The sequence below is a fragment of the Grammomys surdaster genome, unplaced genomic scaffold (genome assembly GCF_004785775.1).
Source record: "Grammomys surdaster isolate TR1022 unplaced genomic scaffold, NIH_TR_1.0 138, whole genome shotgun sequence".
Lineage (NCBI taxonomy): Eukaryota > Metazoa > Chordata > Mammalia > Rodentia > Muridae > Grammomys > Grammomys surdaster.
This window is the reverse complement of record NW_021604596.1, coordinates 9,062,038-9,077,365: the sequence shown is the minus strand read 5'-3', so window position 1 is coordinate 9,077,365 and position 15,328 is coordinate 9,062,038. Positions and strand designations below refer to the sequence as shown.

At 38.0% G+C, this 15,328-nt stretch overlaps 1 protein-coding gene across 1 annotated transcript in view; it reads left to right on the top strand.

Moving 5' to 3' along the window:
• The window catches only part of Angptl5 (angiopoietin like 5), a 31,558-nt gene extending 16,884 nt beyond the window's left edge, over positions 1-14,674 (top strand). Inside the window, exon 8 of the mRNA XM_028763317.1 lies at positions 14,358-14,674. Coding sequence (XP_028619150.1) covers positions 14,358-14,674 — 317 coding nt within the window. The remainder of the gene's footprint in view (positions 1-14,357) is intronic.
• Positions 14,675-15,328: the final 654 nt, after the last annotated feature.

The window sequence follows — 15,328 nt, the reverse complement described above, 5'->3', positions numbered from 1 at the left end:
GTTCCTCTTTCTCCACACCCTCGCCAGCATCTACTATCACCTGAGTTCTTAATCTTAGCCATTCTGACTGGTGTGAGATGGAATCTCAGAGTTGTTTTGATTTGCATTTCCCTGATGACTAAGGACATTGAACATTTCTTTAGGTGCTTCTCGGTCATTCGAGTTTCTTCCATTGAAAATTCTTTGTTAAGCTCTATACCCCATTTTTTAATAGGGTAATTTGGTTGTCTGGTGTCTACTTTCTTGAGTTCTTTGCATATATTGGATATTAGCCCTCTATCAGATGTAGGATTGGTAAAGATCTTTTCCCAATTTGTTGGTTATTGTTTTGTCCTATTGACAGTGTCCTTTGCCTTACAGAAACTTTGCAATGTTATGAAGTCTCATTTGTCAATTCTTGATCTTAGAGCATATGCCATTGGTGTTCTGTTCAGGAACTTTTCCCCTTGTTCAGGAGCCCAAGTATTCAAGGCTCTTCTCCACCTTCTCTTCTATTAGTTTCAGTGTATCTGGTTTTATGTGGAGGTCCTTTATCCACTTAGACTTGAGCTTTGTACAAGGAGATAAGAATGGATCGATTTGCATTCTTCTACATGTCCTCCACTTGAACCAGCACCATTTGTTGAAATGGTGTCCCTTTTCCACTGGACAGTTTTAGCTCCTTTGTCAAAGATCAAGTGACAATAGGTATGGGGGTTCATTTCTGGGTCTTCAGTTCTATTCCATTGATCCTCCTGCCTGTCTCTGTACCAATACCATGTAGTTTTTATCACTATTGCTCTGTAGTACAGTTTGAGGTCAGGGATCGTGATTCCTCCAGAAGTTCTTTTATTGTTGAGAATAGTTTTCACTATCCTGGGTTTTTTGTTATTCCATATGAATTTGAGAATTTCCTTTTCTAACTCTGTGAAGAATTGAGTTGGGATTTTAATGGGAATTGCATTGAATCTGTAGATTGCTTTTGGCAAGATGGCCATTTTTATTATATTAATCCTGCCAATCCATGAGCATGGGAGATCTTTCCATCTTCTGAGATCTTCTTCGATTTCTTTCTTCAGGGACTTGAAGTTCTTGTCATACAGGTCTTTCACTTGCTTGGTTAGATTCACACCAAGGTATTTTATATTATTTGCGACTATTGTGAAGGGTATCATTTCCCTAATTTCTTTTCCACTCTGTTTATCTTTCATGTAGAGGAAGGCTACTGATTTGTTTGAGTTGATTTTATAACCAGCCACTTTGCTGAAGTTGTTTATCAGGTTTAGGAGTTCTCTGGTGGGAGTTTGGGGGTCACTTATGTATACTATCATATCATCTGCAAATAGTGATATTTTGACTTCTTCCTTTCCTATTTGTATCCCTTTGACTTCTTTTTGTTGTCTAATTGCTCTGGCTAGGACTTCCAGTACTATAGTCAATTGGTAGGGGGAGAGTGGGCAGCCTTGTCCAGTCCCTGATCTTAGTGGGATTGCTTCAAGTTTCTCTCCATTTAGTTTGATGTTGGCTACTGGTTTGCTGTAAATTGCTTTTACTATGTTTAGGTAGGGGCCTTGAATTCCTTATCTTTCCAAGACTTTTATCACAAAGAGTTGTTGAATTTTGTCAAATGCTTTCTCAGCATCTAGTGAGATGATCATGTGGTTTTTTTCTTTGAGTTTGTTTATATAGTGGATTACATTGATGGATTTCCGAATATTGAACCATCCCTGCATTCCTGGGATAAAACCTACTTGATCATGATGGATGATTGTTTTGATGTGTTCTTGGATTTGGTTTGCTAGAATTTTATTGAGTATTTTTGCATTGATGTTCATAAGGGAGATTGGTCTGGAGTTCTCTTTCTTTGTCGGGTCTTTGTGGGGTTTGGATATGAGTGTAATTGTAGCTTCATAGAACGAATTGGGTAGTGTTCCTTCTGTCTCTATTTTGTGGAGTAGTTTGAAGAGAATTGGTATTAAGTCTTCCTTGAAGGTCTGATAGAATTCAGCACTAAAACCATCTGGTCCTGGGCTTTTTTTTGGTGGGGAGACTTTTAATGACTGCTGCTATTTCCTTAGGGGTTATGGGACTGTTTAGATGGTTTATCTGCTTCTGATTTAACTTTGGTTCCTGGTATCTGTCTAGGAAATTGTCCATTTCATCCAGGTTTTCCAGTTTTGTTGAGTATAGGCCTTTGTAGTAGGATCTGATGATTTTTTGAATTTCTTCAGTTTCTGTTGTTATGTCTCCCTTTTCAGTTCTGATTTTATTAATTTGGATACTGTCTCTGTGCCCTCTGTTTAATCTGGCTAAGGGTTTATCTATCTTGTTGATTTTTCTCAAAGAACCAGCTCCTGGTTTTGTTGATATTTTGTATTGTTCTTTCTGTTTCTATTTGGTTGATTTCAGCCCTGAGTTTGATTATTTCCTGCCTTCTACTCCTCCTGGTGTATTTGCTTCTTTTTGTTCTAGAGCTTTTAGTTGTGCAGTCAAATTGTTAGTGTGTGCTCTCCCCAGTTTCTTTTTGTAGGCACTTAGAGCTATGAGTTTTCCTCTTAGCACTGCCTTCATGGAGTCCCACAAGTTTTGGTATGATGTGTCCTCATTTTCATTGAATTCTAAAATGTCTTTAATTTCTTTCTTTGTTTCTTCCTTGACCAAGTCATCATTGAGTAGACAGTTGTTCAGTTTCCATGTGCATGTGGGTTTTCCATTGGTTTTGTCATTATTAAAGAGCAGTCTTAGTCCGTGGTGATCTGATAAGATGCAAGGGATTATTTCAATCTTTTTGTATCTGTAGAGGCCTGTTTTGTGACCAATTATATGGTCTGTTTTGGAGAAGGTACCATGAGGTGCTGAGAAAAAGGTATAGTCTTTTGTTTTAGGATAAAATGTTCTATAGATGCCTGTTAAATCCATTTGATTCATAATTTCTGTTAATTTCAAAGTGTCTCGGTTTAGTTTCTGTTTCCATGATCTGACCATTGCTGAGAGTGGGGTGTTGAAATCCACCATTATTATTGTGTGAGGTGTAATGTGTGTTTTGAGCTTTAGTAAAGTTTCTTTTATGTATGTAGGTGCCCTTGCATTTGGAGCATAGATGTTCAGAATTGAGAGTTCACCTTGGTAAATTTTTCCTTTGATGAGTATGAAGTGTCCTTCTTTATCTTTTTTGATTATTTTTGGGTGAAAGTCAATTTTATTTGATATTAGAATGGCTACTCCAGCTTGTTTCTTGGGACCATTGGCTTGGAAAATTGTTTTCCACCCTTTTTTTCTGAGGTAGTGTCTGTCTTTGTCACTGAGATGCGTTTCTTGTATGCAGCAAAATTCTGGGTCCTGTTTATGTATCCAGTCTGATAGTCTGCGTCTTTTTATTGGGGAATTGAGACCATTGATGTTAAGAGATATTAAGGAAAAATGATTGTGGCTTCCTGTTATTTTTGTTATTAGAGGTAGAATTATGTTTGTATAGTTATCTTCTTTTGGGGTTGTTGGAAGATTACTTCCTTGCTTTTTCTAGGTTGTAGTTTCCCTCCTTGTGTTGGCGTTTTCCATCAATTATCCTTTGAAGTGCTGGGTTTTTGGGAAGATATTGTGCAAATTTGGTTTTGTCATGGAATATCTTGGTTTCACCATCTATAGTGATTTAGAGTTTTGCTGGGTATAGTAGTCTGGGCTGGCAATTGTGTTCTCTTAGGGTCTGTTTGATGTCAGTCCAGGCTCTTCTGGCTTTTATAGTCTCTGGTGAGAAGTCTGGTGTAATTCTTATAGGTCTGCCTTTATATGTTACTTGATCTTTTTCCCTTACTGCTTTTAGTATTTTTTTTTGCTTTGTGCATCTGATGTTTTGATTATTATGTGACAGGAGGTATTTCTTTTCTGGTCTAGTCTATTTGGTGTTCTATAGGCTTCTTGTATGTTTATGGGCATCTTGTTCTTTAGGTTAGGGAAGTTTTCCTCAATAATTTTGTTGAAGATATTTACTGGCCCTTTAAGTTGGGAATCTTCATTCTCATCTATACCTATTATCCTTAGGTTTGGTCTTCTCATTGTGTCCTGGATTTCCTGGATGTTTTGAGTTTGGAGTTTTTTGCATTTTGCATTTTCTTTGACAACTGTGTCAATATTTTCCATAGTATCTTCTGCATTTGAGATTCTCTCTTCTATCTCTTGTATTCGGTTGGTGATGCTTGCGTCTATGACTCCTGATCTCTTTCTTAGGTTTTCTATCTCCATGGTTGTCTCCCTTTGAGCTTTCTTTATTGTTTCTATTTCCATTTTCAGATCCTGAATGTTTTTGTTTAATTCCTTCTTTGTGTTTTCTTGCAGTTCTTTAAGGGATTTCTGTGATTCCTCTTTGAGGGCTTCTACCTGTTTACTTGTACTCTCCTATATTTCTTTAATGGAGTTACTTATGTCCTTCTTATAATCCTCTATCATCATCATGAGAAGTGACTTTAATTCTAAATCCTGCTTTTCCGGTGTGATGGGGTGTTTAGGGCTTGCTATATTGGGAGAACTGGGTACTGATGATGCCAAGAAACTTCGGTTTCTGTTGCTTATGTTCTTGCGCTTGCCTTTCGCCATCTGGTTAACTCTAGTGTTACCTGCCCTCACTGTGTAAGACTGGAGTCTGTATTTCCAGTTACCTTGCTTGTGGCAGAACTCCTCAGAGTCCAGATGCCTCTGTGGTCTCATGATCCTAATCTCCTGGGTGGAAGAACTCCTGGGACTCAGGCCACTTCTTGGATCTGGAAATCCTTCTGCTCTGGGTTCAGTGGTTCCTCTAGGATGGCTCAGGATACGATGTCTCCCAAGTGCAAACCAGCTTGGTGTCTGCTGCTCTGAGTGCAGTGGCTCCTCTAGGATGGCTCTGGATTCAGTATTTGCACAGGAGCAGACCAACTCTGTGTCTGCCCCAGTCCAAAGGCGTGATCACTATTTCTAAGGGATTATCAGAATGATCAAAATATTTGAGCCTACTTCCCTGACCTAGCCCAAAGTCATTTTCATGCCCGAAGCCTACTTCTTTGTTCTAGCCTAAGATTAAATTTCTGTCTATAATTACTTCTTTGTTCTAGCCCAAGATTTAGATTCCTGACTGAAATTTCTTCTTTGTTCTAGCCTAGGATTTAGATTTCTGCCTGAAAATACTTCTTTGTTCTAGCCTAATGTCAGATTCCTGCCTATTGTCCATTTCCTTGTCCTTGGCCTATGTCAGATTCCTTCTAAGCAGCCCATTTCCTTGTCCTTGTCCAATGACAGATTCCTGCCAGGCAGCCCTAAAAGCTCTCCACATCTCCCCTTTTTTATTTCATAAACCAGACTGAGGCTGTCTTAGGGCATTCTGAGAAGAAAGCGTTCCTTACCCATTGTGGAATATGCATTATCGTAAGCAATGCACTTCAATTTTAGGTTGGTAAGGCTCTGTGCAGAATCTTACCCATCCTTAGCTTGCCAGCCTGTTAAATTAATAACTCTGTCTGGGGGTTCAGTTTCAGTTTCAAGTCATGTACTTTGGCTGCAAGCCTGTTGATGTAGTTAGAGACAAGTTTTTAACATGGTGGGCAGAAATAAAAGTATTCCCAGGACAAGAAGGGCTAGTATGATAAAGCTGTATATGCCATTCCTAAGGTTTGACCAAAATGGAAATACTGCCCTCAGGCCCTGGATAATTTTATGGGCATTATCTGTAGCATCAAAGCTCAACAGAGCAGCATTCTTTAAATTCATAATCTCACTATGCAAAGTTAACACACCCAGAGAGTCGTTAGGATTATGCCAAATACCCTACAGGTGTCTTTAAACTTTTTTCTATTTATAATGACAATCATTGTAAATTTTAGAAGTAACACTACTCCAGTGATATTTGTCATGACACTTGGGATGGTTCCTAACTCTTGAACCCTGAACCTCCTTCAGATAATTTGAATAGGTTATAGAGCATCAATCCATTGTTCCAGACACACACACAGACACACAGACACACACACACACACACACACACTCACACACACTGTTGTATACTCAATACATTAGTAACATTTTTTTGCTAGATGATTAACAAAAATAGCTGTCTGAACTCCTTGTGTCAAAGCAGTGGTGCTAGCAGTTAATGAAATAAAGCTGTTATACCAGCTATAATCAAGCCTGCTACCCTCTTGCCTCACTTCTTCAAGCACTTTTAAGCTTTTTTTTTTTTTTTTTTTTTTTTTTGAGAATCAAGGTTTTCTAAGACTCAGGGCAGTAAGACGAAAGCTGGTTGATAGACCGCTGTAACAGACATGCCAGGTTTCAACACACGAACACAATTGGAAATTATATAGTCAATGCAACTTGCAATAAATACTGTAGAAGAAACAGAACCAAGTTTAGCTTGACAATTATAAGAGCCTTAAAACATGTACTAACCCTTGTTTGAAATCCAGATCCTATCCAAACTTTATCTCTTGCTATCATAACATCATAGTGAACTACAGCTAACTTCCAAATATGTCTCTGAAAATGTCCAGATACAGCCTTCCAAATGTAGACTGTTATTTCCCATATTGGATTGATTTCTAGACCAGTACATGATTGAGTCCTAATAGCTGGTCACCTTTAAGAAAAATACAAGAGACATCATAATTTCTCTTTTTGATTCTCTATCCCACAAGGTCTAAAAACTTGAGGCAAGGCCGCTTGTGCCGTCTGGGATATAGGCAAGCAAAGGTGGGTCAGGAACATATGTCCAATACAGCTCCCCAGTCACCCTTGTCAGGGCACTCAGCAAGCTCACAGGTCGGCATCATTCTTTGTCTCAGCAACAGGATGTCTCACCAATCTTCTAAAAGTTCCATGGGCCTCTTCCACATTACCTTGTCCTTGAGGATTATACGGAAACTCGTGATAAATTGTTGACAAAAAGTCTCAACTGCTGACTACAACTGCCAGATCCATTATCTGTTTTTTTTATTGGATATTTTATTTATTTACCTTTCAATGTTATCCCCTCTCCCATTTCCCCCCAAGACCCCTTATCCCATCCCTCTTCCTACTTCTATGAGGGTGTGCCCCCACCCGTCCACCCATTCCCATCTCCTTGCTCTCGAATTCCTCAACACTGGAGCATCCAAACTTTCAGGGACCAAGGCCCTCCTCTTCCACTGATGCCTGACAAGGCCATCCTCAACTACCTATACAGGTGGAGCCATGAGTCCTTCCCTTTGTGTTCCCAGGCTTGAGATTTAGACCCTCGGAGCTCTGGTTGAGTATTTTGATACTGCTTCTAAGAGGGACCAAAGCACCCACACTTTGGTTTTCCGTCTTGTTCTTGACCTTCATGTGGTCTATGCGTTGTATCTTAGGGATTGTGAGATTTTGGGCTAGTATCCACTTATCAGTGAGTACATACCATGTATGTTCTTTTGAGATTGGGTTACCTCACTCAGGATGATATTTTCCAGTTCCATCCATTTGTCTAATAATTTCATGAACTTATTGTTTTTAATAGCTGAGTAGTACTCCATTGTGTAAATGTACCACATTTTCTGTATCCATTCCTCTGTTGAAGGGCGTGTGGGTTCTATCAAGCTTCTGGCTATTATAAATAAGGCTGCTACGAACATAGTGGAACATGTGTCCCTGTTGTATATTGGAGCATCTTTTGGGTATATGACCAGGAGTGGTATAGCTGGGTCCTCAGGTAATACTATGTTCAATTTTCTGAGGAACTGCCAGACTGCTTTCCATAGTGGTTGTACCAACTTACAATCCCACCATTAATGGAGGAGTGTTCCTTTTCCTCCACATCCTTGCCAGCATCTGCTATCACCTGAGTTTTTGATCCTAGCTACTCTGACACATGTGAGGTGCAATCTCAGGGTTGTTTTGATTTGCAGTTCCCTGATGACTAGGGATGTTGAACACTTCTTTAGGTGCTTCTTGGCCATTCGAGTTTCCTCAGTTGAGAATTCTTTGTTTAGCTCTGTACCCCAATTTTTAATCAGGTTATTTGACTATCTAGTGTCTAATTTCTTCAGTTCTTTATATACCTTGGATATTAGCCCTCTAGCAGATGTAGGATTGGTAAAGATCTCTTCCCAATCTGTTGGTTGCTGCTTTGTCCTATTGACTATGTTCTTTGCTTTACAGAAACTTTGCAGTTTGATGATGTCCCATTTGTCAATTCTTGATCTTAAAGCATAAGCCATTGGTGCTCTGTTCAGGAACTTTTCCCTTGTGTCCATGTGTTCGAGACTTTTCACCACTTTCTCTTCTATTAGTTTTAGTGTATCTGGTTTTATGTGGAGGTCCTTTATCCATTTGGAATTGAGCTTTGTACAAGGAGATAAGTATGGATCAATTTGCATTCTTCTACATGTTGTCCTCCAGTTGAACCAGCACCATTTGTTGAAAATGCTGTCTTTTTTTCTACTGGGTGATTTTAGCTCCTTTGTCAAAGATCAAGTGACCATAGGTATGTGGGTTCATTTCTGGGTCTTCAGTTCTATTCCATCGACCTTCTTGCCTGTCTCTGTACCAATACCATGCAGTTTTTATTACTATTGCTTTGTAGTACAGCTTGAAATCAGGGATGGTGATTCCTCCAGAAGTTCTTTTATTGTTCAGAATAGTTTTTACTATCTTGGGTCTTTAATTATTCCAAATGAATTTGAGAATTACTCTTTCTATCTCTGTGAAGAATTGAGTGGGAATTTTGGTGGAGATTGCATTAAATCTGTAGATTGCTCTTAGCAAGTTGACCATTTTTTACTATATTAATCATGCCAACCCATGAGCATGAGAGATCTTTTCATCTTCTGAGATCTGCTTCGTTTTTTTTTTCTTCAGGGACTTGAAGTTCTTTTTTTTTTTGTTTGTTTGTTTGTTTTTGTTTTGTTTTTTCGAGACAGGGTTTCTCTGTGTAGCCCTGGCTGTCCTGGAACTCATTCTGTAGACCAGGCTGCCCTCAAACTCAGAAATCCGCCTGCCTCTGCCTCCCAAGTGCTGGGATTAAAGGCGTGTGCCACCACCACTTGGTGGGACTTGAAGATCTTATCATATAGATCTCTTACTTGCTTAGTTAGTGTTAGATCAAGTCCCTAATTTCTTTCTCAGCCAGTTTATTCATCGAGTAGAGGAAGGCTACTGATTTGTTTGAGTTAATTTTGTATCTAGATACTTTTCTGAAGTTGTTTATCAGGTTTAGGAGTTCTCTGGTGGAATTTTTGGGGTCACTTAAGTATACTAACATATCATCTGCAAAGAGTGATATTCTGACTTCTTCCTTTGCTATTTGTATCCCTTTGACTTCCTTTTGTTGTCTAATTGCTCTGGCTAGGACTTCCAGTACTAAATTGAATAGGTAGGGATAGAGTGGGCAGCCTTATCTAGTCCCTGATCTTAGTGGGATTGCTTCAAGTTTCTCTTCATTTAGTTTGATGTTGGCTACTGGTTTGCTGTAAATTGCTTTTACTATGTTTAAGTATGGGCCTTGGATTCCTGATCTAAGACTTTTATCATGAAGGGGTGTTGAATTTTGTCAAATGCTTTTTCAGCATCTAGTGAGATGATCATGTGTGTTTTTTTTTCTTAGTTTGTTTATATAGTGCATTACATTGATGGATTTCTGTATACCTGGGATAAAGCCTACTTGATCATGATGGATAATTGTTTTGATGTGGTCTTGGATTAGGTTTCTGAGAATTCTATTGGATATTTTTGCATCGATGTTCATAAGGGAGATTGGTCTGAAGTTCTCTTTGTTTGTTGGGTCTGTGTGTGGTTTTGGTATCAGCATAACTGTGGCTTCATAGAATGAATTTGGTAGTGTTCCTTCAGTTTCTATTTTGTGGAACAGTTTATAGAGAATTGGTATTAGGTCTTCTTTGAAGGTCTGATAGAACTCTGCACTAAAGCCGACTGGTTTCGGACATTTTGGGTGTGTGTGTGTGTGTGTGTGTGTGTGTGTGTGTGTGTAGACTTTTAATGACTGCTTCTATTTCTTTCAGGGTTATGGGACTGTTTAGATGGTTTATCTGCTCCTGATTTAACTTTGGTACCTGTTATCTGTCTAGGAAGTTGTCCATTTCATCCAGATTTTCCATTTTGGTTGAGTATAGGCTTTTGTAGTAGGATCTGATGATTTTTTAAAAATTTCCTCAGTTTCTGTTGTTATGTGACCTTTTTCAGTTCTGATTTTATTAATTTGGATACTGTGTCTCTGCCCTCTGATTAGTCTGGCTAAGGGTTTATCTATCTTGTTGATTTTCTCAAAGAACCAGCTCCTGGTTTTATTGATTCTTTGTATAGTTCTTTTTGTTTCTACTTGGTTGATTTCAGCCCTGAGTTTGATTATTCCTGCTGTCTATTCCTCTTTGGTGTGTTTGCTTCTTTTTGTTCTAGAGCTTTCAGGTGTGTTGTCAAGCTGCTAATGTATGCTCTTTCCAGTTTCTTTTTGTAGGCACTTAGAGCTATGAGTTTTCCTCTTAGCACTGCTTTCATTGTGTCCCATAAGTTTTGGTATGATGTATCTTCATTTTCATTAAATTCTAAAAAGTCTTTAATTTCTTTCTTTATTTCATCTCTGACCAAGTTATCATTGAGTAGAACATTGTTTAGTTTCCGTGTGTATGTGAGCTTTCCATTGTTTTTGTCATTATTTAAGACCAGCCTTAGTCCATGGTGATCTGATAGGATACATGGGTTTATTTCAATCGTCTTTTATCTGTTGAGGCTCCGTGTGTATGTGAGCTTTCCATTGTTTTTGTCGTTATTTAAGACCAGCCTTAGTCCATGGTGATCTGATAGGATACATGGGTTTATTTCAATCTTCTTTTATCTGTTGAGGCCTGTTTTGTAACCTATTATGTGGTCTATTTTGGAGAAGGTACCATAAGGTGCTGAAAAGAAGGCATATTCTTTTGTTTTAGGGTGAAATGTTCTATAGCTATCTGTTAAATCTGTTTGGTTCATAACTTCTGTTAGTTTCACTGTGTCTCTGTTTAGTTTCTGTTTCCATGATCTGTCCATTGCTGAGAGTGGGGTATTGAAGTCTCCCACAATTATTTTGTGAGGTGCAGTGTGTGCTTTTATGAATGTGGATGCTCTTGCATTTGGCACATAGATGTTCAGAATTGAGAGTTTGTCTTGGTTTACTTTTACTTTGATGAGTATGAAATGTCCTTCCTTATCCTTTTTGATAGCTTTAAGTTGAAAGTCTATTTTATTCGATATTAGAACGGCTACCCCATCTTGTTTCTTAGGAGCATTTTCTTGAAAAATTGTTTTTCAGCCTTTTACTCTAAGGTAATGTCTGTCTTTGTCACTGAGGTGGGTTTCTTGTATGCAGCAAAATGCTGGTTCCTATTTATATGTCCAGTCCATTAGTCTATGTCTTTTTATTTGGGAATTGAGTCCATTGATGTTAAGAGATATTAAGGAGAGGTGATTGTTGCTTCCTGTTACTTTTGGTATTAGTGGTAGCATTGTTTGTGTTTCTATCTTATTTTGGATTTGTTGGAAGAGGATTACTTTCTTGCTCTTTCTAGGGTATAATTTCCCTCCTTGTATTGGAGTTTTCCCTTTATTATCCGTTGTAGTGCTGGTTTTGTGGAAAGATATGATGTAAATGTATTTTTGTCATGGAATATCTTGGTTTCTCCATGTATGGTAATTGAGAGTTTTACTGTGTATAGTAGCCTGGTTTGACATTTGTGTTTTCTTAGGGTCTGTATGACATCTGTCCAGGATCTTCTGGCTTTTATAGTATCTGGAGAGAAGTTTGGTTTAATTCTGATAGGTATCACTTTATATGTTACTTGACCTTTTCCCCTTACTACTTTTAATATTCTTTCTTTGTTTTATGCATTTGGTATTTTGATTATTATGTTACGGGAAGTATTTCTTTTCTGGTCTAGTCTTTTTGGGGTTCTGTAGGCTTCTTGTATGTTTATGGTCATCTCATTCTTTAGGTAGGGAATTTTTCTTCTATAATTTTGTTGAAGATATTTACTGGCTCTTTAAGTTAGGAGTCTTCACTCTCTTCTATACCTATTATCCTTAGGTTTGGTCTTCTCATTGTGTCCTGGATTTCCTGGATATTTTGGGTTAGGAGCTTTTTGCACTTTGCATTTTCTTTGACAGTTATGTCAGTATTTTCTATGGTATCTTCTGCACCTGAGATTTTCTTTTCTATCTCTTGTGTTCTGTTGGTGATGCTTACATCCTTGACTCCTGATTTTTTTCCTAGGTTTTCTATCTCCAGGGTAGTCTCCCTTTGTGATTTCTTTATTGCTTCTTCTTCTCTTTTTATGTCCTGGATGGTTTTGTTCAATTCCTTCACCTGTTTGGTTGTATTCTCTTGTAATTCTTTAAATGATTTTTGTGATTCCTATTTAAGGGCTTCTACCTGTTTACCTGTGTTCTCCTCAATTTCTTTGAGAGTGTTATGTTCTTCTTAAAGTCCTCTATCATCATTATTAGAAGTGATTTTAAATCTGAATCTTGCTTTCCTGGTGTGATGCGGTTTTCTAAACTTGGTATGGTGGGAGAACTAGGTTCTGAGGATGCCAAGTACCCTTGGTTGTTGATTCTTATGTTCTTGCACTTACCTTTTGCCATCTGGATCTCCTTAGTGCTACCTGTGCTGCCTCTGACTGGAGCCTGTCTTTCCTATTTTCTTGGTTGTGTCAGGACTGTTTGGGGTGGATGTTGCTGCTGGGGTTAGAACTGAAGCCCAAGATCTGCTCAGTGCTCAGTTGGAGACTGAAGGAACCAGTGGCCTGAGCCAAGAGTGAATTCCTGGGTCCCAGTTACTTCCTGTTTGGGGTGGGTGTTGCTGTCTTCTTACCTGAGATACTGCTCAGGTTAGAGCTCCTGGAAACCCTGCCTCCTCTGGGTTTTGTGGGATTGGGTGCAGAACTGAAGCCCAAGATCTGCTCAATGTTTGGGCGCAGAGCTGAAGGCTAAAAAATGCATTTTATTAATTATTTTGTGCATGTATATGTGTGCAGACACATGCTTGTCACAGTGTATGCATTTAGCTCATAAGACAACTTGGGGGACTCGTGTTTCTCCTTTCTTTATGTTTGTTCTGGAGATTGTATTCAGGTTATCAGGCTTGATAGCAAGTGCCTTTGTCTATTGAGCCATTTCTCCAGTTTCTTGGGTGAACTTCTGAAAGGTATTGCACAGCATGGATGCTGAAAATTATATTGCCTTTGCAGATGCATATTGCACTGTGTATCTTTGTGTGTCATAGTGTGCAGAGTTAGTGTGAACTCTTCAGGTTCCTCAAAATACTTATGTAAAGAGATCTCAAACGTTCAGAAGTGCATAAAAAAATGCAGGTCTTGGCTTCCTAGATACTTCACATAACTTCTCTTTTAGCTGATGTTTTAAAGATATTATTCAAAACCCTCATGTAGGTGGGATATAGGTATGAGTGCACTAAGAGTCTTTCATGGAGCTATAGAAAGTAGAAAGTAAAATACAACTCCTGAGCCTGGAGTTTATTAACTGTACTGTCTTGGCTGTGAAACTTAATCCTTGAAGGGATGTAGTGAACATCAGGCATGCTGTTCATACAGTTGTCTAGTGTAAGCTCTTTGATAATGAATAGTCTACACAGAATATGAAGAACCATGGTGAAAGCACAGCTTAGTAGTATATCAGAATTTGTCACGTGCACATAAGGCACGCCACAGGAACACTCTACCCCCTAAAGGAAAGTGGAGCATGTTGCAACTACAGATCTAATATTCTTAAGGGTAAATGCTTCGTTTTCAGCTATAATTGTCTTTCTAAATTGAAAGCCTGCTGTAGAGGGTGGAGAGATGGCTCAGAGGTTAAGAGTATTTACTACTCTTCCAGGAGACTAGGTTCAATGGTCAGAACTCACATGGGGGTTCTCAAATGTCTATTTTTCTTGTTTCAGGGAATCTAGCACACACTGTATCCTCTATGAGTACTCTATGTATATGATTCCAAGACATACATGCAGGCCAAACAACTACACACATAAAATAAAAAATTAAAAACATAAAAAATCCATTGTGTAACAAAAAGAAAACATATGGTGTGTATGTTGTTTTTTAAAAAAATGATCAGTTACCATGCAGATCACCTTCAAGTATGACAGGCACATGAACCATAATCTGATTTTGTGTGGATAGTCAAATTTCCATATTGGTTGGTCTGTTCATTTAAAGATACTGGTAATATCAAGGTTTTGGCACATTGAGTATGAGAGATTTTAACAGGATAAATAGTAGGAAAATAATTGAAATCTGTTTCTAGAGACAGTATTTCTGTATAACTGTATAGTAATGATTGAGTAAAATCATAAAAAATTTCTCTGAATTCATTATTTCAAAATAATCCATTTTATGCAGGTGATGCATTCCGGGGCTTCGGAGAAGATGATAATCAGAACACAATGCCTTTCAGCACCTCAGATGTCGATAATGATGGGTGTCGCCCTGCTTGCCTGCTCAATAGTCAGTCAGTGAAGAGCTGCAGTCACTTGCATAAAGACACTGGCTGGTGGTTCAACCAATGTGGTCTCACAAACCTAAATGGCATCCATCACAGTCCTGGCAAACTGGGTGCAACTGGAATTCAGTGGGGCACATGGATCAAAAACAGCTCAGTTGTCAAGATTAAATCTGTCTCAATGAAAATTAGAAGAACTTTACAACCCAAAGTTTAAGTAATTGTATTTTAAATTCTAGTGCAATTTCCATAGTTATTTTTGAAAACATGTTAAAAGTTTTTACATAGAATCTTTTAACCTAGAGTTTAATATTTTAGCCACAAGATGTGTATAGATGGCATGTTAGTGTTATGGTTTAATTAGTAAACTTCAATTTTGTAGCATTTTATAAAAGCAATCATGGCACATCATGGTGTATTTCCTATTTGATTATACTAACATCATGTGATTGTTTGCAAGTTGCATAGTTTTTAAAAGGAAATTGACTTTTCTTTTGAGCATATAAATTATAGTAAGCTGTTAGGAAAACTGAGAGAATCTTAAATACTTCTATATCCCGATGCTTGCTTATGTAATTTACACATAATTTCTGTTGAAGACAACACCACAAGGTTAAAATTTTTATCAAGTGATGCCACAATATTTTAAAACTGGTAAGAATTTGCTGCTAAAATAAAATCCTTCATATTTTATCATGAATAATAATGGTTTTTATTTGTAGTATATTTTCTATACATATGTTCTGATCAGTTACACTCTAAAACACTTGTATTTTAAATCTTTTTAATTTTTAATTCTTTAAAAAAATTTACTTGGTAGCTCAGCCATGCCTAGAACTATTATATGGCCCATGCTGTCTTCGAACTAACT